This window comes from Amblyomma americanum, chromosome 1 (genome assembly GCF_052857255.1).
Source record: "Amblyomma americanum isolate KBUSLIRL-KWMA chromosome 1, ASM5285725v1, whole genome shotgun sequence".
Lineage (NCBI taxonomy): Eukaryota > Metazoa > Arthropoda > Arachnida > Ixodida > Ixodidae > Amblyomma > Amblyomma americanum.
Window position 1 is genome coordinate 98,905,601 of NC_135497.1, and position 27,471 is coordinate 98,933,071.

Consider the following 27,471-nt stretch of genomic DNA (forward strand, 5'->3'; position numbering starts at 1 on the left):
ACGGCTTCGTGCCCGTCGCGAACGGGGCCACGCTGGCCCACTCGGCGCTCACGCCAGCGCAAACCTCCGCGTAGCTGTAATTCATTTCGTCGAGACGCTTCATCGGCCACTGAGGCCTTGGGGGCGCCAATTATTAGTCTCGCATGCATATATATCCTCACTTTGCTGCTGGAGCCAGGCTCAACGGCCGGCCGCCGTATGATGCAAGCGCATACATTGCGGCGCGCGTCATCTGCAGAGGTTTCGCTCCAAAGCAGTTTTGCTTATCGGCATCACTCCAAGCGCGCTTTGGTTTGAGATCGCGCTACACGGGGGAGAGGGCGAGCGTGCCATCGTTGCTCGGTTTCACTCATTCGGGCTTGTTACGTCAGTGCCTGCGCTCATTCGTGTCCCCTGCCTATCGTGGGTTATTTCCGAGAATGCGGGCCACCCGCTTTCGTCCGCCTATTTCGGGAGGCTAACACGCTCCGCTGTTTGTAGGCACGGCGAGCTGTGCCCCTTCGACTTTGCATGACAGTTGCAAGGTCGCCGCCGTGTAGTGCGGATGCCGTAGCAACTGGCTTTCGCAGACGCCGCGTCCCCTCTCGCGCCCTCGACGTAGCAGTGACGCGGCCGTCACTGCTCCGACGTCCGCCGACGGTCGCGGTGAGAGCGCCCTGTCCAACCGATTGATTTCTAGTGGAAGGTAGTACTGTACATGCCTGCCGATCATTGCCCCAGCTTTGCGCATGGTTGGGACAGCTGCAGCTCACCGACGGCAGGGCTTCCATCACTCGCACGTCAGTTTCTGAGCGTTGAGCTGTGCGCCTCCCCGTGGCATGAGCTATTAGTTATTCGAAAAAGTTTTGGTCGCACTTTAATTCTGTTCTGCTTCTTTGGTGCTGTTTTAAAGCATCGCAGTAGTCACCCGGTTAGACTACGATAGATATGTGATTTTGAATGCGGTGATCAGGGGTAGGTGTTTTTTTTTTTTTAGGACGCGGAGAGGCGGGCGATAAGAAAAGGCTGAAAGCCCCCACAAGTCGGGCTTCGCCTCATCACAGAGAGGAACTGTGGGGGAAACTTCCACACTTGCGACGTCGAGAGTTGGCCCGGTGCTCATAATTCTCCGTATACAGTAAATGTAAAAACATTGCTAAAATGTGCCGACAGCGGTGAAGATGCCAAACTCTTACTCAGTGCAGACACCAAGTGGCGCACGGAGGGCACGGCTACTGAATACGTGGCAACGCATTCACTGCGGGCGCCTTCATACGAGAGTCCGCGCCTCGCTCACCGGTAGGCTGGTGCTTAATTAGAACTGTGTAAGCAGCTCTTCAATTCCGCTCGAAAGTATCAATGATGGACCGCTTTACAAGCCGGGCATCGCGCCGAGCATATATCCTTTGGCTCGCTTGGTATGTGGTACGCCCCCGCAGACAGCCTGACCGCGCGCGCAACTCGGCGGCGCGATGTTGCCAAATCGTTTTTTGCCAAACCCCTCTCGTTTAGCACCGGTGTCCCCGCTTTGACCTTGGGGCGTGGAGGGGCAGATTGCCAGGCTAGACTGCCGCTGAGCCGCGCTTATTTTGCGCTGCACGCGTTTCTCTTTCGAGACCACTGGTGGCGCGCCAATGAGCCTTCATCCTCGGTGCGCGCCTCTACGTCTTCGCCTTGCTTTCTGCGGCGTTGTCATCACGTTCCGAGCTGTGGTTGAGGTCACATTGTGCTGAGGACAAGTGAACTCGCTGTCTGTTTTTCACTGTATTTCACTCGGCGCGCAAAGGCGGCGAAAACAGGAGCGCGTTATATCTTCTTGCTGCGAAGCCATTGGTGTGCCCCCATTTTTTTCACTGCTCGAGCTGAACGCACGGCGCGCACGAATTGCGAAGGCGGGGACGTTTGATACTGGTTGGCTCTTACTTAAACTGCGCAGTGGCACTCATGATCTATCGTATTTGTGTTCCCGAAGGGGATGCTCATAGGTGCTGAAGGCTACTGTGACTACTGAAAGCGGTGCACGTCCATAGCTAGGTCACAGCTGACCGGCTAATCGCAGCCAATACTACAGGGCGCAAATGTGAAGTGGGTGGTACTACCTTCCTTTTTTATTTTTTTTCTGTACCGAAAAACGTAAGCGGCACTTCAGGCCTGTGCACTCATTCACCAAGGCCTTGTTCGGGCGAGCTAGTCTCCTCATTTGAACTGTGCACCTGAGGGGTTGGATCTATGTATATGAATGATGTCGCAAACCGGAACGCATCGAGTCTCCCTTCGCCGCTCAGTTTTCTCGACCGTCGCCTTCGTTTTGCCGCACGCTGCTGACTGGTGGGCTACCTTTTCCCACGCTTGTGGATCAGTGAACAGCGCCTGGAGCGAAGCCCGAGGAGAGTATACATATGGCGTGCACTCGGCGCTAGCTAATGGCCCGCGAACTTTGAAGTGTGCGCAGGCGAAGCCATGTTGGCAGCGCGGACGTAAGCGGCCCGTGCGAAGTGTCGGGCGATCCGCAGGAACGTCAAGGGGCACGTAGCCTCGACCTCGCATCTGGTCCGTGGCCAAAGCGAACGGATCGAGCGACGGGTCGCTCCCTCCTCACCGTGCGCTCTGCATTGGCACCGCCTTCACCGCGCACAATCGGAGACGCTTCTCCGTCGACCGTAGTGTCTGTCCCCAGTATCGGCAACGCGCCACGGCACCATCACTGGTCGTAGAAAACGATACGGTCCTGGGACGCTGTTTAGCCACTGCGGTTCTTGAAATAAATGCTTACGAAGAATGAGTAGAAACTTAGGCGACGTCCGTGTCTTACACCGGGCCCAAATTCGTGGAATTCGTGTGTCGCCTTTTTATGTGCGCAATGTGACTGTTATAATCCAACGCAAAACTGTTATTCGCCTTGGGTGGCGTGGTTTCGAAAGGCAGTGCGAGACCAGCGATTCCCAAAGCTCTAGTGCACTGTGATGAAAGCCGTAGCAGTCGTCAGGGGACATTTTCCTGCCGTCTAGTGCAGGAACTGACGATTAGCCGGTTAATGTGCCGTTATTTCCGATCGCAGAATTGAAACATAGCTTGCCCTGAATTAAGCTTCCGTTTTCAACAGTGGCTTTCAGCAGCCCATGCATCCATCTGTGGCGACCATATTCGGACGCTGTGTTCGGGCCAGTTGTCAGGGGGCTGTCACACTCGGAACACGCCGGCCGTGAGGGTGTTCCTCGGGGCCGTGGCCGGGCGGTGGCCGGGCGGCGGCGCGGATGTTTTGCTAGTAGCTATGGCGGGTCGTCGACCGTGGCGGTGGCGGCGCCGATGCCCCCTCGTCTGAGCCCCCCGACGTCGTCGCTTGCACGCCCCATCCCGCGCTGGTCGCACGAGCGGGGCACGTGCGCTCACGCGTTGTGGCGCACAACGAGCATGTGACCGCCTCCTTTCCTGGCCTCGCCCCGAGGGACGCTGCTGCTGCGGCCGCAGGTCCAAAGCGGTGCTGCAGGTTGCACCAGCGTGTGTATGTGGCGTTAGCATTCATTTCACTCGGCAGGGTCGAGCACGACAAAGGCCGCTGTATCTTCTCTCAGATAAGCGAGCTCTTCGAAATCTGACGCGTTTGATCTGCGCTCGCTGTTTACGGAGGCTATGCGCTAAACAGTCGCCTATATGTGCCAACATTTTGCCTTGCTGTGCATCCAGATAAGCAGGAGCTCTCCCAGAAGCGCTGACAGCCCTTCGACATCGCGATGGCGTCGTAGCTGTACGGGAAGCTAGTCGGCGCAGCTTGCTCACCACATGTGTACCCGATCGTTGGAATCGTGCACCTTAGGGGCAGCGCCCCCCTCCCCCGTGAATGAAGTGAGAGAGAATACATGGACCGGAAGGCGCAACTGTGGGCTTTTGGCCCCCCGGCCCCCTGGAGACCCGGTGGCCTTAATACGCACGAAACCCGCAGAACAGCACATGTCACTCTTGCATATACTTGGCTCGAAAGTTTCTAGTTCCAGCTGCGGGAGCCGCACTTAAGTTCGCCTGCTGTATTGCGACACTTCAGCGCAGAGTTGAGTTGCTGGTATCTCAGATTAATTTATCGTGCTGCCTCTGACAGCTATGAGTGGAACACTTATATGCCATGCCACAAGTCTACACCCTGTCGGCTGCCAGCGCGCTTCGGCTACGAAGAATAAAAAAATGGGGGGGACAGGGCTCAAGGGTGGAGACTTCTTGTGTATCTAGATGAAGGCATCTCATGCATAATTAAACGGGCTATGTAGAAGAGCAAGGCGAGGCATAGAAAGAACGGGTCTCGTCGGTGCACAGGTCGCTATAAAGTTTGACCGGGCCTTTTTTTTTGTCTTTATATATATATATATATATATATATATATATGTATGTATGTATGTATGTATCGTCCGGTTAGGTGAGCTATATGCGGAATGAGCTGCTTAGAAGCAATGGAAACTTGCAGGTGTTGCCCGTTTGATAGTGCCGCCCTTTCGTGTCTATGGAAAAATTGTGCGCAGGCTCTGCGCGCTCAGGCTCTGATTGCGGCGCAGTGCAGTCATATGTGGCTGCGGCTTCTGTTGCGGCAGCGAGCAGTACGTCGTTGCAGCACTTGTTTTGAGCCCTTGCGGCAGCAAAATATACTCGCCCGCACTGTGAAAAGCGGCGAGGGGGGGGAATATATGCGTGATTGAGCCACAGCGGCGATGGAAATAGCCCCCGCCAGCTGCGCGACCGGTGGGCCCGCGCGCGCTCAGAGCACTGCTGAGCTCACTGCCTTATTGCTCTCGAGTGCCAAGGGAGGGTTCGAGTGTGCGTGTGTGTACCCGAAGGGAGAGAACTGAGGGCGAAAAACTGCGCTCGCACGAGGCATGCATCACGATTTCAACTCAACGAATTCAACTGCTTACGTGGTTAAACTGCGCTAGAGAGATAGTGGAAGCATTTGTGTTCGCTCACCAATTGAGCTAAGGTGTTACAGGGCTTCTGTCGAGTACAGTCTTGACCAGGGAGTGCGATCCACACATGCCATTCAGGTGGGCGGTGATGTTTAAAAGACAGGGCCACATGTGGACAGGACCAGCCGACCACGACAACGTGTATCTCCAGCGAAAGCGTTCCGAAGATAAATGTATGCAGTGCGGTAAATGAACGTGCCGCCGATTTTGTTAGTTTTTTTTTTTTTCGGAGGTGAACGGTTGCGTGTTCACGCGATCCTTTGGAGTTGCCGCCACGTCACGCTGTTGCAATGCTGTTACCGTCTGTGTTAGCGGTGGAAATTCAGACCGTTTCACCTGTTTCAAAACTGTCCCTGTCGCAGGACTGTCGTCAACGGAAGAAGATGCGCAATGTTTCATTTATGTTCGAAACCGATACCGGATAATGGTGGAAAACGTCGGCGACAGCAATTGCATTCACCTCCTGGTCAGTGCGCTCTCTCCCCACGCGCCGAAAAAGGGCACGAATCGCGCGCCGCCTGGTGACATGTGCGCTTAGGGTGCGGTGAAGGCATGAAGGAAGGAAAGAACGGTAAGAGGCATATAAGGGTAGGACCATGGCAGGGACACAGTTGCGTGCGCTTCTCAGTCCCGCGGCCTCGCTTCGAAGCGTATGTAGGACCACAGTCCCTTGCGTTGCAGCGCCGACGAGAATCTTTTTTTTTAAAACTGATATGACTGTCTCTGATGCTGGTCTCTAAAGCCTGTTACACATGCAGGCGAAAACGCTCGTGATTTCTGCCCTGCTGCGCAAAAACCTGTCACGAGAGGCCGCGGCGGTTCGAGCGGAGCGATGAGGATGAAATGGAAGCCCAGATTCAATTTTTAATCGAGTGCACAGAGGGAAATTTTGACTGTTTAAGTCAAAATTGTTCATGGATCACCACTTGGAATTCGCCCCACGTGGCAATTAATTTGTAATTGTTTATCTGATCGGGTTGTTTCGGCTTCCTCAGATGAACAGTAGTAAAGACTTCTGGTCAAATGAGGCTCAAGAAAGTGGTATAATTGCTTTGTTGTTTTAAGTAGACTTCCTTTAAGACTAACTTGAAGGGACCAAGGAAATTAGTTGGTCTTGTATAGGAAGTTCATGTTATCAAAAGTTACAAGCAGTGCTTCCACTCTTGCTCCATTATTGCGCCAAAGGAGATTTGCTGTGCAATCAGTTGAGCCAATTAAAGTACGTAAAAATGAGGGGCTTGAGAGCAATGGTGATTTCAGAATTTCAGTTAGCACGGTTTCAACGTCTGCAGAACACGTTCGCGCATTAAATAGAGAAGGAGCCGTAGCGCACTAGGCGCTGTAATGTATTTCAAACCAGCGCCTGAAAGAAATCGCGCATCGATTTTCTGCCACTGCAAGACTGCGGCTCTTGCGATTTTCACTCGAGATCGTTCTGCACAGAAGGTCCTGCGATGGCTCTCCATCTGCGAGGTCAGTGGTCGGTAGAAGGGAAGCGGGGCGGGGGGCGAAGCCGGGGCTGTCTTACGTTCTGGTCGTTTTCGCGGCGACCGCTTTACGCAATTATTTTCTATTAGAACCCAGAAACGCCGCCTTTTAGGCCTTAGGGGACGAGGAAAAAGTGGACAACAGAAACAAAAGCCCCGGAGACAACCCGCACAACTGCACCTTGCAAAGCGCTGCCCGCGCGCGCCATATCTCAAGGCATAGTTTCGTTTTCTCTCTTGCGGTTGTGTGCGGTTGGACGGCGATGGAACTTTTTCAACAGCCGCCCTCAAAAGAGCTCAATGCGTCGCACTCGTCGGAGCGCATTGGATGCCGTCGAACAAGGTGGCGGCCAAGCTGTGATGGGCACCGCCAGTGTCCCGCTATGGACGGCATACCACCACCGTGCCGCGCGCGCGCGGTTGGTGCTTCTGTAGTCAAACCAGGCCAAGCTGTGTCGAAATTCAAAAATGGCCGCTGGCGCTCGTTTCGCGGCATGGAGGAAGAAAAAAACAAACTAGGAGGGAGCATGACGTCACTCGCTCGGCCTCTGCAAGCCATCCTCCTCTGACGTCGCCGCCGAGGAAATAAAGAAAAAAAGACTTCGCTGCCGAAGGCTCTTTTGCGCACTAAATCTTGGGAATAGGCACTCCACAGTTGCCAGACTGCCAATCAGCGCATGGATTGCGGTGCTTTTTAGTCTGACGCAACACGGCGAGAGAGCGAAACCGAAACTGAAATCCGACTAAGAGCTACCGCAGCTTTGTCACGTGAGGGCCTATTTCCCATGATGCTTTCAATTATATTTTTAGGACAAGTCTTCAAGAATATGATGTCACGCTGCCTCCTAGTTTTTTTTTTCTTTTTACTCCATGTTCCGCGGGCAGGTGCGGGGTGGCAGTCACCACTTGTCATGCAGAAACTCCCGATGCCTAGTTTTTATGCACGATAACGTAGCAGCCGGTAAAGTGCAGCACTCAGGAACGCAATGGGGTTCTGCTGTGCTGGGCTTCTTAACTTAATAATGTATCACAAGTTCACAACTGGGCTTAAAATAACCCTTGCACAGGTACATGTTTTGCTGTCCCTGACAAGTGGGAATGCTGACTGAGGCATAAGTTTTAATGAGAACAGACGCCTTGCGGATACTCAGGCAAACCAAAGAATTGAGATTGTAGCCACTATTTGTCAGGTAAAAATTAATGTAAAGCACTTTGAAAATTATCTTTCCAGCATTACCAGAAATTACTGACTGGCTGCAGAACAGAACATGATAGGCCACTATAGGCTTAGCGGCACTGAATAAAAGTCGAGGGGCTTTAGGGTTATCCAGAGAAGGGATTTCCTTCAGGTATTTAGATATCAGCCAGGATTCCTATCCTTCACTGTTTATGTGTTGTGTTTTTTGTGTTGGGTTTTATGGCAGGCATAGGCTACTAAGGCCATCATGCGCCAAGCTCACCATCACTGTTTAAGCAGGCAATTTCGAAACAGGTATACCTGTTCCGAAATTGCCGACTCTTTGCAAGTCACATCTAGAAATAAGGCGCATCTGCTCCAAATCACTCCAAAATGTCAATATAGCTGCTCCAAAGTGGCCTAAAATTTATTTTTTGGCACTCCAAAAATTGCTCTAAGTCAAGGTTTGGCGGTAGCACCACTGTACAAGAACACAATAAAATGGGCGTGTTGCAAGACAATAACAGCAAAGGGCTCTGAAACACCTTACGAGGAAAGCCCATCAACATATTAGTCACTGTTTTATGTTGTCATGAAAACCTGAGCCAAATAACTTCTACAGGCAGCAGAGGACCCACAATCACACGCAAAAGTTGGCGAGCCCTTCCTGGCGACTTTTTCATGCTCGCACCCTCCTCTGTCACTTACACCTGCGTATACAAGATGAGAGGTGGCTTCAGATGTGAGGCAACTACCATGGCTGCGGCCAATAAGCCGCGTAGCTCTGGCGGGTCAGGAAGCTCCGCCCCCAGGGGTAGGGCCGGCAGAGGAGTGCTGACCTTCCAGCGTGCAAAAAGTGACGAGAGAAGAGGGAAAGGCGCCAAGACGCTGAAATTCAAATTCTGACTACAGATAACTCAGCTTCTACAAAGCGCATTAAAAAAAATCCTTGATGGAAAATATTCATGAAGCAGTGTGCTTTAACATCCCACGCATACCGCAACTTTACTAGAGCCCTCTTCAGCGCCCCTTTAAGTTTGTGCAGTCTCTCTCTCACATCCGCCATTACTTGTTATTTTCCAGTTTTTTTTTTTCACTCCGGATAGACACCAAGTATTAGTTGTATTTTCTTGTTTATTATGGTGGGTTAGACAATAGAATTCATGGATCACGGTGTGGAATTTGCCTGTGACCACTAAATAATTTATAATCTTGATGCTGTTTCAGTTTCATCAACCGAACGATGGTTGTGCTGTTTAGTTGATGTCTAGGGCAGTATATCCCGCAGGGGCGACAGAACACCACCACTATGAAGAAGCTTACAACATCCACTGAGCAAATCCTCCGCATGATACATCGTATCCGAAATAAACACCATGGCATGAAGGAAAAGGACACCATCCGCTTAGTGCAAGCTTTCGTGATCTCTCGGATAATGTACGGGACGGCATTCCTTAACCTCTCCAGGTCGGAAATTGAAAAGTTGGAGGTACTCATCAGGAAAGCCTACAAGACGGCACTGGGGCTACCAAACTCCACGCCAACAGCAAAGCTCATGGCTCTAGGAGTACATAATACCCTCAAAGAGATGTGGGAAGCACAATGGTTCTCACAACTGAATCGGCTCGCACTCACACAACCCGGCAGAGAACTGCTCGATAAAATCCATGTTAATCTGCCCTATACAATTGACCAAAGGGAAGAGGTCCCACGCGATGTGAGAAGACGCATAAACGTGCACCCCATTCCGCGGAATATGCATCCCGCATATAACACCGAGAGGAGGAAAGCAAGAGGTGAATCCCTGCAGAAGAAATGGGACAAGCAAATTAACACCCTTTACGTGGACGCAGCAAGACCAAATAATGGAGTCATGACTATTGTGGTCTCAACGCCTTCAGGGTCGATGGTGAACTGCGCCTCGGTGAAAACATCTGACCCCACTCACGCAGAGGAGGCAGCTATTGCATTAGCTGTAGCATCTAACCCCAACGCCGTTGTGCTCACTGATTCCCAGAACGCCTGTCGAAACTTCAATAACGGATTAATTCACAAGTCAGGGTTGTCATTGCTGACTAAGCATCCACCCAACCAGGTCTCAGTAATCTGGTTCCCCGGTCACCTGGAACTACCAGGAGGAAACGAAGCCGCCCACAGGCATGCCCGAGCTCTTCTATACCGGACGTCTCCCCCTGATGACCATGAAGGGTGCCGCGACCTAATAGGCTTAGCAGTGTATGCTGACAATCTTGCGCCATACAGAACAGCCAGAAAGGAGTACCCAACACCACACAAATCCCTCAACAAGTTAGAAGAGAACACCCTTAGGAGACTACAAACCAACACCTACCCAACACCAGCTAAATTACACCAGTGGTACCCTACACTATACTCTCCACAGTGTCCACATTGTGGAGCGGTAGCTAACCTCTACCATATGGTGTGGGCATGCCAATATAATCCCTTAGTTGACCCCATTCCCAACCCCTCGGAGGAGCAGTGGGAGGCTATTCTGCTCAGCGATGATCCTGACCGTCAGCACTGGCTGGTGGGGAGGGCCAGCGCAGCAGCAGCAGCCAGTGGACTACCGGACTAGGCGGTCCACCCACATGTTCGGAGAACATTGAAGAAATAAAGACGTTTGTAATCAATCAATCAATAGACCACGTGAGGCACGAAAAAATTGCACTATAATTGCTGATCCGTAGCTTTAGTTCACTTCAACATTTAAGCCAGGCTGCTTCATTAGCCGAAATGACAACAAACCACGTATCAGCTTCACGTGACCTAAATATAACTAGATGTCACAACCGTTGTTTGGTTAATTAAACCGAAAAAATTTAATTCTAACTTATTTAGCAGTCATTGGCAAATATCATGGTGGGCTCCATGTACAGGCACGAACAAAAGTAAACAAAGCACGCTATTGGCTTCCAACGTTTTTCAGGCGTTGCCTAAGTGAAATTTCCAGCAATGGTGTGTGCATACTGGTAGGGGACGCCAGTGCGCTTTCTCGTGGACGAGCAATGTTTCTTCAGTCCCTATAGGAAAGACGTGTTTGCACTTAGAACGAATTCCCATGCTCCGTTTACTTATGTCCGTGCCTGTATACTAATGTCTTAACACATCATCTGAAAAACATGCAAGCAGAAATTTGGTGTCTATACTCCATTAGTGCATGGAAGATAGCTGGATAGCCCTGCAGTACAGGACCCGCAGTGTGCCTGTATTTCTGTCCTTTTTATCAAGCTCCTTCCAAAGCATGGCCATTACCAACTCCATAGGCAGGTGCATCACATGCCTTTCCCTCCGGCGCTCGTGGTAGGACACAGTGCAGATATCTGGCCATGTCAGATTCTGTGCCTTGTGTAGGCGAGTGCCAAGATACCATGCCTTAAAGCATTACTTGCAAGAAAGTCTCCCCACAACTTCGTGTTAAGGCGTGGGGAAGTTTTCTTTTGAGGTTTAGCGAGAAATTGCGGGGAAGCTTTCTTACAGGTGATGCTTTCTTTTTTCAAAGAAGCATTCTTTTTTTTAATGCATAAGCATTACTAGTACCAGTACGAAAAAAGTCTGAGGTATGTGTTAGTGCGTGTACTCGCAGATCGAGAGAAAATCCCAGCGATGCCAAGAAAAATAGGATGGTGTCATCAAGTGGTCGTATGATGCACAAAGCAAGCCGAGCACCACCACTTCGGACAATTATGTACATTTCTATATATACTCCCCACTGGCTGACCTCAATGTGGTGCCAGTTCTCCTGGCAACATCTGTACCAAAATTACGACACAACCGCCTGTCGTACAGCATTCTGTGTGGTGTCATACGATTTCTCGTTGCATAAAACTTACATGTGCTAGTCAGGTTGGAGGCTTGCTTGCAACAGGAATTTGAACCGATGGCATGTGCACCTTTAATTGTATGCCTTCCTAGACTCTTTACATCTTCCAAATTAAGGCACGGTTGAGGTGTCCACTGAGATGCAACAGTTAGAGCCATTTCCTTTCCTCAAAAACGAATTTTTGTATCAAAATTGATGCAACCGTTTATCGTACAGCGTAAGTTCTAGGTGGTGCCATACACACACGTGTGTGTGTGTGTGTGTGTGGGTGTCAATGCACCCAGGTACAGTGATGCTTTCGCATTCCCACACGTAAGCAGCCAATTTTTTTTTTGTCTTTTTCTTGGTTGCCCCAAGAGTGCGGCATGGACGCTCCGGTAGTATTGTTCCGTGGAGTCACCGTGGGTTTCTGTTGCTGCTAAAGTCTATCTTACCTGAAGGCAACTGGAAACAGTTTGTCTTAAGAGGATTTCTTTTTTACATTGAGTGTATGGGAAACCAACCGCATGTCTTCACACTGTTCATCTTATTCGAGAATTCATCTTAACTGAGTTCGCCTTAACTCGAGTCTACTGTAACCACTCCAGCCCTTATGCCAACCTGCCCCAAGAGGTGGAAAATTGATGACAAATGAACAAGAAGCTATAATATCGCTTTTTTTTTTGTTATTCCTCACGACTCAAGTCAACTTAAACACCAGGGCCACCGGTCAACTACTGAATGAAAGAAAACCAAAAATAATGTGAAAGAATAAATTAACTAAATCAATTGCTGGGTGCAGGAAAATTAAATGGAGTGATTTATGTTTATTCATCTCTTGCACATCATCTCAAAGAAAGAATACACAACTAAAATTTTCCATCTTTTAAACTGAGTGCAACCTTGTCAGTTGGTTTTTACTTTCTTGGAAGTGATGAAAGTGGAGATATTTTTGTTAATTGCTGCTGCATGCAGTTTATAGGAGTTTAGTTACATATATTACATATTTGTGTTTTTCCACAGGATAGGTTTGTACATTACCACTACTGTTCATTTCATGATGGGTGCAGAAAATTTTTATTGTGCAGGAGTCTAATGTTTAATTGCCAGTTGCATTGTGGACACAAATTCTGACTGAACCTTTGTGCACTTTTTTTGCTCTGTACAGGTAGGCTTTCAAAAGGTGCCCTAGAAGCGGGACTTGTTGAGTCATGCTGAGCGGCATTGCCAGCTATTTTCTGAATGCCCCGCCTACTCCGACTGCTGAAGATGATGTCAACTACCAAACGATGGAGGCTGAAGACGACTGGTTGCTTGTTGATGTCACAGGTGCGCCATCCTCCTGAAAAATAGCAGTGCAAAAACTGGAGGTGACACTTAAGCGATAGCATTAATGTGTCCCTTCAGTATCCTGGGTCCTCTTTGCATATCACTTTGCAGACACGGATACTGTTTTTTCTTTCACCATCACATAACGCTTAACCTACCCTTAAGAGTAGTGATAGCATTAGAGATTGCTCCCATGCAACTACTCCTTTTCTGTTGCCTATGTTCTGCCTATATCTGGGGGATTGGTTATTCCCTACTTTACATTCATAGATCATGGGCTGTATTCATACCTCTCCTGGTGCAGTGTTGCAGCGGTTAAGCGATGTGCTACTGCCCCGCGGCCAGCAGGTGGCTGTTTCAAACACATCCACCGGCGGGGCTTGCGAGACCCAGGTTGCTTTTCCCGAGCAACATGTCGCAACCAATCATTAATTTAACTACCACCTGGCACGGTGGGCAGTTTCCTCACAGCGGGCAGACTGTGATGATGTCATAAGGTCATGTGACCTGGGTGACAGGAAGTCCACTTGCTTTTTCGCTCAGAACGCCAACAACTGCACTGATGTGGCTGTTCTGCAGAATGGGAGCCTTAATATTGTCATATTAAAATAAATGTTAAACATACAAGAACATTGCAGCAAGGCATGTCAATGCCGTTTAATGAAGTTGCAACCGCCCATGGAAGTTTCATCTTCTGTGGCTGCCATGTTTTAAAAATTTCTTTTGGCAGGCATACATCTTAAATTTTAAAACCAAGTTCGTGAAGTAAATTTTGAGTCTTGTTTTATCTTTGCCACTTGTCTAGTTTGGACACACTGGCAAGTCGCGGAGGTTGCGCAACAGGTTTAAATCGATCTGTTACGCTCCCTCGCTTTCATGCTTTGGAAACCGTAACTAATTGCCCGAAATCGGTCATGCGACGTTTTCAACTCGCCAGTGTGGACCTACCTTTAGACTGCAGCGATGACAACGATGCTGGCTTTTTCGCCTCACGATCTCCTTGATGCTGCAGCGTTAAAAAGACCAGCGACACGCCAATTAGCATTCGAACCGGTGCGCAGTTCGGCTTAGTTCGCAGACGCGTGTTCGGCAGCCGCAATCGTTGCAGGCTGGTAACGAGGCTCAGAAAACGAAACTATGCCGTGAGGGGGAACTCCAATCTACACAGCCCCCTTCGGGCCGCGTCGGAGCTAGCCGGTTGGAGAGGCCGGATTTCACTTCATGCAAACCTGACTCATCCAACCAACGGTCGCCACTCTTTCGTGCGCTGGGAGCATTGGAGCAAGACAAAAAAGTTTGAATTAACCGAATTTAAGACAAGCACGGTATGAATTAAGCAGCTTTAAAAACAATGAAAGCATAGCCAGCCAACCAAAATTTTGAAATTTATTTGAATTAACCTAAAGTACTAGTTATCTGAGTTTGAATTATTGCGAGTCTGCTGTACTAAGCAGTGTGTCACAAGCAATAAATACACGTGCATTTGCTACTGCCAGATTAAGTGGTTCCGAAATAAGGGTGACTAGATAGAAAGGCCTTGTTCCACTTGTGTAAGTGTGGCAAGTATATGTGCATGGAACTCTCCTCTTGCTTTGGTGTGTTAGTTATAAAGCAACCTCTGTTAAGCACCCTTTCCTTGGTTTCTTGTTGTAGTAGTAGTAGTAGTAGTAGTAGTAGTAGTAGTAGTAGTAGTAATAGTAGTAGTAGTCGTAGTACTCAGCGTAACCTGTGGGTACGTTTCCATGGCAACGATTTGAAGAGTGGTTATTGTGGAAGGAGGGTATGACGTGAGCAGAGGAATGCGTAGCCTGTGGTGGGAGGTTACCACCGAAACCACCTGGAGGGTGGTTACTATTGAAAGAGGTGAGTATTGCAAGAGCGTAGGCATCCTCAACTGGAGAATGTTTACCGTGGAAGGGAGAGGGCTTGGTGAGAGCGTAAAAAGTTATAATTGGTGGGTGGTTGCCATGGGAACCAGTTGGAGGGTAGTCATTCTAAAAGGAGGAGGAGGGTATGGCGAGAGCATAGGGAGGCGTAACCAGTAAATGGTTACCACGGGGACCACCGTCCAGAAGGTGGTTACCATGGAAAGAGGAGGGCATGGTGAGAGCAGAAGAATCCAAAACCGGAGGATGGTTGCTGTGGGAGGAGGAAGCTATAGTGAGAGTGTAAGGAGGCGCAACTGGTGCATGGTTGCTATAGGAAACACTAAGAGGGTATTTACCCTTGAAGGAGGTGGAGGGTTACCGTGGAAGGAGTAGGGTACAGTGGCCCCATAGGAAGGCATAACCAGAGAGTGGTTACCACAGAAACCATCTGGAATGTGGTTACCGTGGGAGGAGGAGAATGTAACAAGAGCTTAGGAATTGCCAAGAGGAGAATGATTACCATAGAAGGAGAAAGTTCATGGCAAAAGTAAGGCGCAAGCATGCCATCGGTGCCATGGGTGCATCCTGGAGGGTAGTTATCCTGGAAGGAGGAGGAGGCGTGTTACCGTGTAAGAAGGAGGGTATGGAGAGAGCGTAGGAATGTGTAACTGAAGGCTGGTTGTCATGGGAACCATCCGGAGGGTGGTTACTGTGGAACGAATAGGGAGAGTATGGTGAGAACGGTCTATCTGGGGTAGTTCCTGTGAAATGCACTGCCCAAGGAGAGAGTCATCGGTGGTGCCTCATGCCTAGAGTGGTGGAATGGAGAGGAGATCTAGTTGAAAAGTGAGTATGTGTGGAAATAGCACTCTAGAACTATACAATATGAGTCACTTTCATATTCTCTACCTCAGCATATTGTCAAATATATATATACCTTAACAGCTGTCGCTGAATCTCTCATTACATAGTGGTAACCGTCATGTAAATTTTTCGCTTGTTTGTTTCTTGTGCCGAAATTTGTATGTTTTTTTTTCTCATGGCCCAGTTACTTAGCTCCCATAATTAAACCTTCCCTTGGTGATGGCATTTACTCTTGCAAGCACAGCTCTAAATATGTCCGTACACGCGTTAATAAAGCTTTCATTGGTGTAAACAGTGTGATGTCAAAAGGGCGTGACCGTTGGGAAAAATCATCAACTTTTGCTTCTGAATCAGTTTTGCACATGTTGAGCATTCCCCTACCACCTTTCTTCTCCCTATTGGACACAGCTAGGTATGCGTTGCACCCTTTCTTCTTCCGATTAGAGCCACCTCGGTATGTGTTGCACCTGCTACACTATGCTGCCAGAAGTCGCATGTTTTTCCCACCAGACCAGAAGCGCGGGCACTGATGGCATAGACTGAGAGGGGTCTATTACTGGTACATCCACTGTTCTTGTTAACAACGAAAACATGATAAACTCTATGTGTCCTTTGGTCACACAGGAATGCCGCATATATCACCGAAAAAAGATAATTCTTCTGTAGGAAATCATATTTTCTGAAAGAACCCTTAGAATTCTGTTCATAAATATACCGAAAAAAGTGTCCCAAACTTTAAAAAAAAAACTGAAAAGTGCACCCTGAACGTATTCACAAGCATCAGGCTGTGACGTCAAGGAGATGGAGCGGCGCTGGCGCCAGCAGTGACTTTCGTTGTGTAGGCAAAAAAGGTGGGACCGTTCGCATTGGGTGCGCCATGCTTGCGTATTTTTGGGCATAATTCACGGTGTGCTGATAAATTGTGGTGTGGTTGGTTGGGCTGCAATGCAGAAGAAAGGAAGTGGCATGTTTCTTTCCACAACGTTACTGCAGTCAGATAGGTGCGAAAGCGACGGGAAGGGCTGAGGAGCAGGACAAGTTCGGCAATGTATCGGATTCGCGGCTACCATTGTATTTCTGCATTCAAATCTAATCATTTAGTTGGTGTCTCTTAATCCGCATCGTTGCTGTTCGGTCATGTGGCGAACAGTGCAAGAATCAAGTAGCGCCTGCAACTCATTCACATTCTGTCGTGTTCTCAGCATAAGTTTAGGCACGATATTCCGTGCGCTTGTGATCATAAGTTGAATGCAGGGGCCTATTTTCACCCAGACAATTCCTGGAGCATCACTTCGCGCAAAAAAAAGGCATTCACAGCGTGCCTCGCTTGAAGCAGCACCAGACTCGGGTAGTAGCATGCATGACGCATAGTTTTTTCTGTTCATTTTTGCGACCTTCAGCAAGTGTGTTGTTTAAGCGCTGGTCCAATGACGCTAGGATCTCGGCAAAGTCACGCAGTGTTATTTCCCAAATTATTTAAATTTTCCCGTTGTAGGTCGATCAGAACCTGGCAAACACAGCAAATACTAGACCAAAGGCCACTCCAATCAAGCAGAATATGCACACATGAATGTAAATTCTAAAACAAGAAGCAAAATGATTTATTTATAGCTTAGCAGAGTGAGCGTAAATTTCGTTTGGAGCTAGAGGAAAATGTATATGCATGCGCTTGTGCACCTCTCGGATCGCGTTTGCCTTATTTAAAGCAGCTATATGACTTAAGTGTTCATTAATTTATAGTCTCTGGAGTGAAGCGGCTCGGTGAAAATAGGAAGCACATCACAAGTTTCGTCATATGAAAAAGCTGCTTCACATTGTGCATCACATCGTCGTATCCGGCACTAGCAATCAGATATGCTGTACCGGCCCAGAAGTTGAGAACTGTGGACGATTGGTTTCTCCCCATACCTCGTGCTTTCACCTACCGTAGTTACTTGTCACCAACTAGGAGCAGGGAAGCACCCAATGCAGCGCTCTGCCTACTAATTCCGCCCGGCGAACAGGTTGAAAAAGTTCAGAACTACTCTCTGAGCACCAGCAAAAAAGTTTCTCACCACAAACGACGCCATGCTTTGAAATATTCGCATGCGCCAGTCGGTTTCGAATGCAGCATTGCTTGGCGCAGTGTAGGCATGCTGGTTTTTGCCTACATCCCGCGTCGCTGCCGACCGCAGCACCACCTTTGTTTACAAACATGATGCTTGTCTATAAACCACTGTATTGCATTGTTACCATTTTTTGCTTGCTCACACTTCCATTAGCAGAATGAATCTTCACATGATGTGCCTCTGACATCCTTGCAGACAAAGACCGTCCTCAGCCAGAGGTACCTAGCGAGCAACCGCATAGCCTCCCCACCGCGCTGCACGTGGCAGTGGTGGATTCCTCTCAAGAGGCTACACCGCCATCGAGTCCGTGTCTTATGGATGGAAGCTGGTAAGGAACCCTCTTGAGAACGGTGCCACAATTCTTGGGATGTGCATATACAGCCGTGCCCTGTTAATACGACCCTCATTATTATGAATGGCTTGAATGATAGACAATTTTTCTGGGACCAAACTTTTTCAATGTAGTGATGCCTTGCAGTGTCAATGTGGAAACTAGTTGTTCGGACAGTGAACAGGGTGAATGTGCATAGTGTCCATTGGAACCCAAGTATTTTTGTCATGTGTTAATATGGGCAGCGGTGAGGACAGGAGCTCAACTTTCATGGCTAGATATTTCCTTTTCTGCATTTTGAGTGCGGGACACGTGCCAAAGGCAGTGCGAAAGCTGAAATGCCTCAGTGATGGGTTTACTATGCAATGATGTGCCCGGTTTTGTCCCAGCACACTGCATGAATGTCTGTTAGGAAGGCTTTTTTTCAACAGCTGCAGCTACTTTGACAACCCTATTCAGCAACTGTCAGTCACCTGGATGCAGATATATAGTAGTGGTTCATGAGATATGAATAGCAGTAGTAAGACAAAACGGAGTCACTTGTTTCCTGGGCCAGCTGGGAACTTCAAACCACTTTGCATTTTTTACCACATTAATGCGCATCAAGTTAAAATGTTGTCTAAATCTGAATTTACTGCATACAACTATGCAGAAAAGCTGGCTTTATTTGCAAGTTTTTTTTTCTCAATAAATATTTCTTGCCAATCTTCACGAATCACTATTGTGGATGATTTGCTTTATGGGCAGCTTCGGTCGGTAACCAGAATGCGCATAGTTACAAGGCGCAAAAATGTTTTTTTTTCATTGGGTACTGCCGAAACACTGAGTAAACAATAAGAGGGAATTGCAAGACATTTCTGTGTAAGTATGCTATAAATTATATATAACTAATTTTCTTGGTTCTGGCTTTGATGAAAGTCATGTGCATGGGCCAGCAAAATTGTGATTCAATATCAACTGAATTGCCGTGTCGGGTGCACAAACTAGTTTTATTATTCTGCCGTTGAGAGAGTGGAAATTCCAGGAAGTCAGGCAATTAGAGCCAGCTCAGGAGGCTCATGAACTTTGACATTGAGTAAATTATCTTTGAGCCATTTCTGACAGGCATACCCTTTAAAAGCAACCCTTGTCAACTGTGTCATCATGCGATACCCAGGACCAGAGTGATACCTCTATTCCTGCACTGTGCTATTGGCAAGCTAGAGACACACAAACAAAATCAGCAGGCATGCCAGTGAGGTGAAGAATTCAGAGAATATCACAAGAGAAGTCCCTTGGGCCCATCCGTGCTCTTAGCAGCTCTTTAGCAGAGGTGAGCACGATGTGTGTGGGCACGTGCAGGTATGTGACACCTCCGCCGTGCTTTGTGGCACGGCGGCCGGTGCACTTGGAGACATCCCCTCTGGAGAACCTTCTCATTGAGCACCCCAGCATGAGTGTGTACGGACCGCCGCGCCTGAGGGGCGCACCACTGACCCCCCCGCCTTCCCCACCACCCAGCGCTGCCCTCCCGGCCGGCCGTGCCCAGCCTGGCCCCAGGCCGGCCGCTCTGGCTGCCAGAGCGGGTGAGTGCCTGCTGCCTATTTCTTACTACAGTTTTCACCACTTTTGGCTGTGATCAGTCCGCAGAAATTTTCCTTTGGCCATAGCTAGAATTTACTCATTTGCCTTGCATTACAAATAATATTTTAAAAATTATATTTCTGCAAAACCCAATCCATTTGCAGAAGACCAGTCGGGAAATGCAATTGGTGCCATTTCTTTAACACTTCCTTTGGGTTGCAACAAACTGTCTTTGCAAATCGTTTCAGTTGTCTTTTAGCCAATTGTCTCAGCTTTTTCTGTGGCTAACTGGGCACGACAGATCAAGATGTGAGCCAACTTGATAACACTGCTAGTTGGTTCTGAAAACTCTGAGATGGCACATGCAACATTCTTGTGCAGTTTCCAGAGGAATAAGTAATGAGGACTGCGTTTTAATGTTATGCTGCAGTCTTCATGCAGCATGGATGAAATATTGAAGTTTGATGGGTGTTGTATGTTCTAAGGTTGAAGGCAAAAATTTATATTGCCGTCAAAAATAATTCTCATGTTAAAACATGAGTACAGGAATGCTATATAATGCTAAGATGAGAACTTGGCTGTCATCCTTACCAGTGAAGCAGCAACTTAATAAGCTCAGACAGTCTCTGACATTAAGAAGCACATTGCTCGTCTTACGATGCTAGCTGTGCTGCGCAAAAGCTTTAGTTCTGATTAACTTACGTATTGTGGATAAGTCAAGTTACCTAGCTAGTTGTCAATTCATCTAGCATCCTCAGAAATGCGGACTAAACATATCGAGGCGAGAACCATGGCTCAGGCTATTTCTCAACATTAAAGAACAAAAATAGCACATTAATGCCTACCAGGTTATAAAAAATGTCATTGGGTTCAGTTAGTATAATCTAAACATGTAACCAGTTAGGCTAGTTCCAAACCTCTCATAAGTCAGCAGTCCTGTGCTTAATTGTTAAGATTTCTTGGTCTTTTCTCACTGACAGAAATGGAGTTGCCTATAACAGAGCACCTTACCTCTAATAGATGGTACCTTTCACTGCATCTCAACTCTTCGAGGAAATCAAGGGAGAGCTGCAGATATAATGCTGAGGTCTACAGCTACGTGCTACTGCCGATATGAACCTGCACCAATTCAGTTTAAGAACAGTAGCTATTTAATGAAGGCACAAGGAACTGAGCTGAAAGCGTGGTTCTCATTAGTCACTACTGCACTTTCACTGCTGTCCTGATAAAAGCTTTCATTTGGTGGTGTGGGTCCAACAGATTTCTGTACCTAGCTCATGGCCTTGCAGAACCCCATAGTGAAACTCTACATTTGCAGTCTTGCATCTGCATAGTTGGGCTGACTTCAGTTATCGAGCTCTTCATTGATAGCTGTGGCTTTCAGAATAAATACAGTAGAGTCCCATTAAGATGAATTATCAGATAAGGTGAACAATGTGAGACCATTTGTCTTCTTTCCCATTTGATTCAGTGTAAAAAAAAATTGGGACACTTAAGCTCTGCCTTAAGGGTATGAGGAGGAAGAAAAACCATACAGGAAGAAAAAAAAAATTGTTGATGGTTTAGCTCCGGTTAAACGTAGTATGTACGCGATAGCTGACCCAAAAAAGACGCGGCTTCGCTCGTGGCTTGTCACCCTTGTTTCTCCGTTTCTTGACTGCGTCGTCTGGTGAACCATTCCTCTCGTTGTTCTGGCATCTAGGCTGCACACTTGGGATTCCTGTTCTTTTTGGGCTCGTTGTCGACTCACCTTATACCATGCCACAACTTCGAGATCCGGTGATGTGGCTTCCAGCAGTCGCTGTTGATGTTGGTCGCAGTATACACCCGGACTTTCTGCTTCTTCACCCATTGTTCATCTGAAAAACAAGCACTTAGCACCCTCTGTTTATAAAGTGGCTGAACAATGACGCGCATCTGTTGGCCAACTGTGCATGCGCAGCACACCTGTAGCTAATGCGCATGCGCGGCGTGCGCAGCGAGGCTGCGGAGTTGGCGGCAGCAGCGGTGCCACTCTGACATCACGCGCGGCGCACCTGTTGCTCGGCGCATGCGCATTAATGGCCCCAGCTCGGCCCGGTGACCTTGGCTTTACATGGCATAGTGAAGCTATCGCTTCAAGAACTACATGAAGTGCTTCTACGCAATAAAGCGCACCCCACAAGTTAGCTTCCGTGCACCTTCACCGAAACGTGTGGGGAAGCTGCCTTGTGGGAACTTTCTTGACGGTGCGGAAAAGGCAGGGCATCTTCGCGCCTGCCTGCGCACGGCGCAGGTATATGAAATGACCAGATCTCGGCATCAAGCGCTTCTCACATGCCGCGCGTTTTCTCCGGTGGACTGAAAAGCGTGTTGGCACGGAGCTCATCTTTGGCTTGCTTAAGACTGGCGCTCCAAATTTTCAGCTAACACGGTGTCGCAACGTGCGTTATCGCAGCATAGAGATGGCCAGATATTGGTGCCATGGGTGCATTACTACCAGTGAACGGAAAGGCACGTGGTGCACCTGCTTGTAGAGTTGCAACAGAGACACCGCACATATAGCTGAGGCTTACTCTAGGTCAGGGCACAAATAGCTGGCAAGTCATCTATTGCAAAACGAAATATTGTTGGACCACGGTTGGTTCATGATTGCGGTAAGGAAACGATGCAAAAAACAAGACAGAAGTGACAGCTTCTTGACAAGCAACAGCTTTTTGGCTCCTTGTCTGTTGACCAGAAGCCAAGACAAGAAGCAATGCTGTTTCTGTCGCTTCTTGTCTTTTTGTCCCATATTTCGCACAGTTTCCTTGCTATAAGTCATCTATTGCTGTTGCAGACATTCAAGATTTGTGCAGGGCAGAATAAAAAAATAGCTTCATTTCTCATCTCAAAACCAGGCTTTTTTTTTTATCCTCACTGAAATCAGTATGTGCCAGTCACACTACATAAATCATTTCTTAACTACAAGAGCCAAGTTGTTAGTTTCCTGGTTGAACAGTAAAGCCACTTGTGCATCACTAGTTCTAGGATTTGTCTGCATTGAATTTCTTAGCTTCTTGCTATTTCCTTGTGTTAACTTTCTCTGCTGTTAGCAAAAACTTCAGACTTTCACCCTTTTTTCTCCTAGAACAGTTGCCTTGGAGTGGTTATCCACTGTGCAGCTTTTTTGCTGTATGGTGTTTCTGCTTTGCGATACAGGAGCTGTGTGAGATCTCATGCAAATTATTCTCATTAATGTTTTCTCTCCTAAAAGACATATACTCTAGACTACAAATGGCATATGACCTGGTATATGCTGCAGGATGAAAGCTGATAGCTGTGTGTAGTTGGCAGCGCACACGTATTACCTCGCTTATCACTTGTGACAAGCCTTCTCTTGGAATGGCTTCTAGCAACATTTCTCAGTGATAGGAGTCTTTAGGAGTTTTATTAGACGAGACAATACACATTTTTCCCTAATGAAAGGCTTGCAGCAAAGAGCTCTGTGTACTGGGTGTTCCATGGAAGACGAAGTAATTTTCAAAAATCAGATTTTTGAGGTAAAAAATATGCTTTTGCACATGGTATTGCCAGGGTTGGTGGGCACCAGAAAACCAGTGATCATAATAACTAGTAATCTGGTTAACTAATTTCAAATAATTAGCTTTTAACTATTAAAGTTAGGCACCTGGTTGCAATTAGAGATTTATAGCCGACCGCTAGTAACCACGATACCAGTTATTAGAATTTGAAAACATGATTACCCTTGGCATTGTGGCTTGACAAAACGTGGCTATTTTGACTACTTACGTGCACTAAAGGGGTCGCTTTGCCTGTATGCTTTTTGAATGCGAAAACTAATATGGCGGCTACTATATAATGACTGGCTACAAATCTCTAATTGCAACCAGGTGCCTAACTCTTAGTTAAAAAGTTAATTAGTTAACCAGCTTACTACTTAAGATGATTCACCAGTTTTCTGGTGTCCACCAACCCTGGCGTACTAGCACCATGCCGCAAAAGCCGTATTTTTACCTAAAAAATCCTATTTTTTAAAATTACTCAGTCTTCCCTGAAACACCCGGTATATGCATGTTCTAAAAAAAAAAAAAACATGAGCTCTCCTTTGCTGACAACTCATTAGTGCTCCCTGAAGAGCTCGTAGCATTTGTGAACATGGCATGGATTGCCCAGAATCCATGTTGTCAGAGCAGTACTTGCTATCTCTGCTATGTCTGCTATCAGTGCTGCAAACCCAAAGAAGAGATGGCAGCCCAATTACTTTTTCCACCTTCTGCCACCACTGTTGAGTGAATGATGCGTTGCTAGGAGTGTTGGCTTGCCCGTGATTGTAGTTGAGGGGGTGCATTTAAACAGGGACATGGCCTGCAGTAGTGGACCCCATCACAACCAAGGATTGTGTCCTGTTGCACAGGCATAGTCATTATGTCTTGAGGTTATGTAATAATTGGTTTGTCCAGCTGTTTGAAGGATGTGCACTGGCAAGGCCATTATAGATGCCACTTATGGAAACCAGCAACATTTAAGGTGGCCAGTACCTTGAAACATGCACTACGAAAGAAGTGCATAGTTTTCAGCCTTGAGGATTAGGAACCAGAGCATAGTCAAAAGGTACTAAGGAAATGCAATTTGCAAAGACATTTCCCCATCTTACACATTTTTTTTTGTTGTTGTATTCATATGGCATATAGGAGCACTGCTGTACATGTATCAAAGCTGGTCAGAATGAAGTTGAAAAAAGATAGGGTCATTTCATGAGTTAGCAGGTTTGTTATTTTTTGAACATCAATAAATTTACCTTTTGACTGACCCTTAAATGTATCCACAGTGCAGTAAACAAATGTGACATACCCATGTCACACGGGCGCTGCAAGGCTTTAAGAGAATTGGGTCCTTCTTTTGAAAGACACATGGTGTGCATCTAAACGGCACAGGTGTAGCACCTTTGCCACAAAGGCCCTTGGGGGTAAAGGTGGCCGTCTGAGACCTTAGAAGGTCATAAGAGTGGCCTTCGAGAAGCTGCGGTCGCAGTGCCATCCAGCGTAGAAAACCAAAAGCAAAGAGGAGGAAATCTAAGCAACTGAAGATCTTTGAAAGCATCTTACAAATATAAAAAAAAAGTCTCTCTGGATCTAGTTCTTGGGCATGTCTATATATAAAAACGAAACTTGCTACTGCTGATCAAACAAGCTGTCAGTAGTTCTTTCATCAAGAAAGTATGATTAAATAAATTTCTAAGCTCAACAAATGATTAAAATATGCCACTTCAGATTTGCAGCTCTCACTTCTGCCTCTTTATGGAGTGCTAGGGGTGCTAGTGCCCATGACTGTTCCACCTTTCAGCTGCACTGTGTAGCAGCATTGCTGCTCCTTTCAGGTCTTGCAGTTTTGTTGAAGCAACACTCCTTTGCTGGAAAGGCCTTTGAGGACTGCCGTGTGATATGAGTATTTGGTTATCACTACCAGTGGCAGCAGCAATAACAACATGGGCATTTAGCTGCATACACATGGACACGTGCATGCACACATGAGTGCCTGTGCATGTGGGAGAGCAGCAGACATGTGCAAAGGAAGGCTGTTTTAGTTGTCAACACAGTCTCTCATCGTTAAGTTCTGTATTGATGGGGGAATTTAGAGGGGGAGCAGAAGGGGTGGTCATCCACCCACCCCTCCCCTCCAAGCAAGAAGCAGAACCCCATTTTTTTTTTGCCTAAAAAAAGTCCAAGAAATAAGAAATACATTGTTGAAATGGACCCCCTTCGTCTCCCTTTGCTTAATAGTGACCCATAAACTTGCCCCTGGCTGTATTCACAAAATTTTTGAAAGTAAAAACAAAGAAGCAAAAAATGGCATCTCTTTTTTTCGGTATGGTAATTGACCTGCTTCAATCAATCGTTCTGAAATGACAGCTATATTTTTAAATAGTAAAACTAGCATTTCATTACTTTTACTAGTTAAAAGTAAGCAACCAGTAGCAATAGAACAAAAACATGGCATCTGAGCTATCTTGCTCCCTTTCATTTCTCAAGACCATGCTACAAAGTCACAGCATCCGGACAGCTGTGTTAAATTCTTTAGGCCCCAAGACATTTGAGGTGGAGTAATAGTGTGCCTTCTTGGCTTCACTATTTTTGTTACATGCAGTTTAGTGAGCACAGTCCTTGCCACGCTGGGGAGTTGCCGTTCAGGACTGTGATGTGAATGATCATCCGTACCTCCTCTACAACCTTGAGAAATGATTTTCAGTGTTAAATTCTGAGGTTAGTAATGACCGAGACTATGCAAAGACATCCTGAGCATGACCTTAGGATGTGCGTCAGGATGTTCAGACGTCCTCAGGTTGTCTCTAACTGGCTCAAGCAGTCCAACTGGGATCCATTTGTCCGTCCGTTGCGCATGCTTAGGATGTCTTGAGGATCATGTTTGGGACGCTTTCAGAACTACTTCAGGTTTTGTATCAAGAGCTTTTTTTTTTTATATGAGTGCCGTATTCAAAGCTAATGTAAGCGCAGCTAACCGTAACAAGAAAAGAGAAGAGGTTTACCATGCCGAGGGCCGCTCTAGAGTTGAATACTTCTCCCTGAAGTGAAGATCAGTGGCCAAAAATTCTAAACAGCCCAACCTCATCAGAAGCATGCAGTACATAAGGGCAAGTGTAACAACACCTTAAGATATCTCCTCAAGGCACATAATTTTTGGGGTCACAATGGTGTCCTTCATTACATCACTATTTTACACACATATCTTTTAATAAACCTGCAGTTTTTAATTAATGAGGCAAGTGCGAGAGATAAAGCTGGTTTGATCTCAGTTCAGTCCCACAATATTGTCGTGCGATAGGACAACTGTAGGACATTTGAGGAAATTTCATCCTCGAGTTGTCCAGCAACGTACAAACTGAGGACATCCTCCTCAGTTTGTACTTTGCTGGACAACCTGAGGATGAAAATCCTCACGAGGATATCCTCACGAAGACATTTAGTCATTGATACTCTCAAAAGGTGCTCGGAATGTCCTGTTCGAGATGAGGGCGTTCTGACCATTTGAGGATGTCCTCAGGATGTTTGGTGTTGTTTGGGGAATAGTATTAGTGGCGATGCAAGTAAATATGAGATTGATAAGCAAGGTACTATTTCTGCAATAGCTCCAGCAGGCAGCTATACGTATAGGGGGCCAACTGGGCTGGGACCTCATGAAATGCAGTTAGTTGCCATAATTATTTTGGTTTTTGTCACACCTTTTCTAAAAAGCGAGACCCAGACATGTAGGAGACCATTCCAGAAGTTTCTGGCATTGCCATCGAGCTCCTGTGTTGCTCAAGCACATTTGTCTGTCTGTGTTTCTGAATGTGGCCTTATTTTTGGCATTGTACAAGACTCTCTGCTGCCATGCTTTTTACTGACATGGCTGTCTTTTATGTTAATAATTTGTGAATGGTGACTAAAAGTTCCCTGGAAACTTATCTTTCTGGGAGAAGTAGGGTCTGATTGCAAACCTGCTCAGGACATGACAAGTAGATATGATGAGGTTCACTCAGCAATGGGCAGCTTTTAAATCTTTTGGGTAGTTGCATTAATGTTCTCTGCAGCTGTGAAAAATTTTTAGCTACTGCTTAAAGCTGCCCTTCAACAAGAAACTGGATGGAAACTGTCCAGGTTGGCTGGAGCAGCTGCGGCCCAGCCAGCGGACCCAGGTACAACGAGAGCAGCGGCAGTTGGCCCGGAGTCAACTAGAGCGGCAGAATCGCACTGTACAGGCTGGCAACCGGCACCCCAAGCGCCGCGATCGTGCTGCTGCTCGTCGGTCAGGAGCGAACAACAACCGAAAGTGCTAAACAGCCATCACTCCAGGAAGACTGCACTCTAGGCACTCGAGAGTCTGCAAAAGCAAGTCAAGAGAAGGACGGGCATGGTGGGAAGTAAAACAGCGAAAAAGTGCTGCCTTGCCTGAAAAGAAAAAACCTCCCAACAGCCAGCAGAAGGTTGTGGTTGAAAGTAAAGTTTGTGTTTGACATTTA

The 27,471-nt window shown here is 47.3% G+C and overlaps 1 protein-coding gene across 4 annotated transcripts in view; it reads left to right on the forward strand.

The window, feature by feature from the left end:
• Positions 1-27,471, forward strand: part of TP53INP (Tumor protein p53 inducible nuclear protein) — a 37,940-nt gene extending 10,469 nt beyond the window's left edge. For 2 of the 4 annotated variants that reach the window (XM_077646332.1, XM_077646331.1), the window contains exons 2-5: positions 12,578-12,738; positions 17,774-17,906; positions 19,251-19,474; positions 27,110-27,471. In XM_077646332.1, coding sequence (XP_077502458.1) covers positions 12,621-12,738; positions 17,774-17,906; positions 19,251-19,474; positions 27,110-27,288 — 654 coding nt within the window. In that variant the 5' untranslated portion in view covers positions 12,578-12,620 and the 3' untranslated portion in view covers positions 27,289-27,471. Of the gene's footprint in view, positions 1-535; positions 646-3,456; positions 3,482-12,577; positions 12,739-17,773; positions 17,907-19,250; positions 19,475-27,109 lie in introns of those variants that run through there. The other 2 variants (XM_077646333.1, XM_077646334.1) reach the window with 2 other exon arrangements.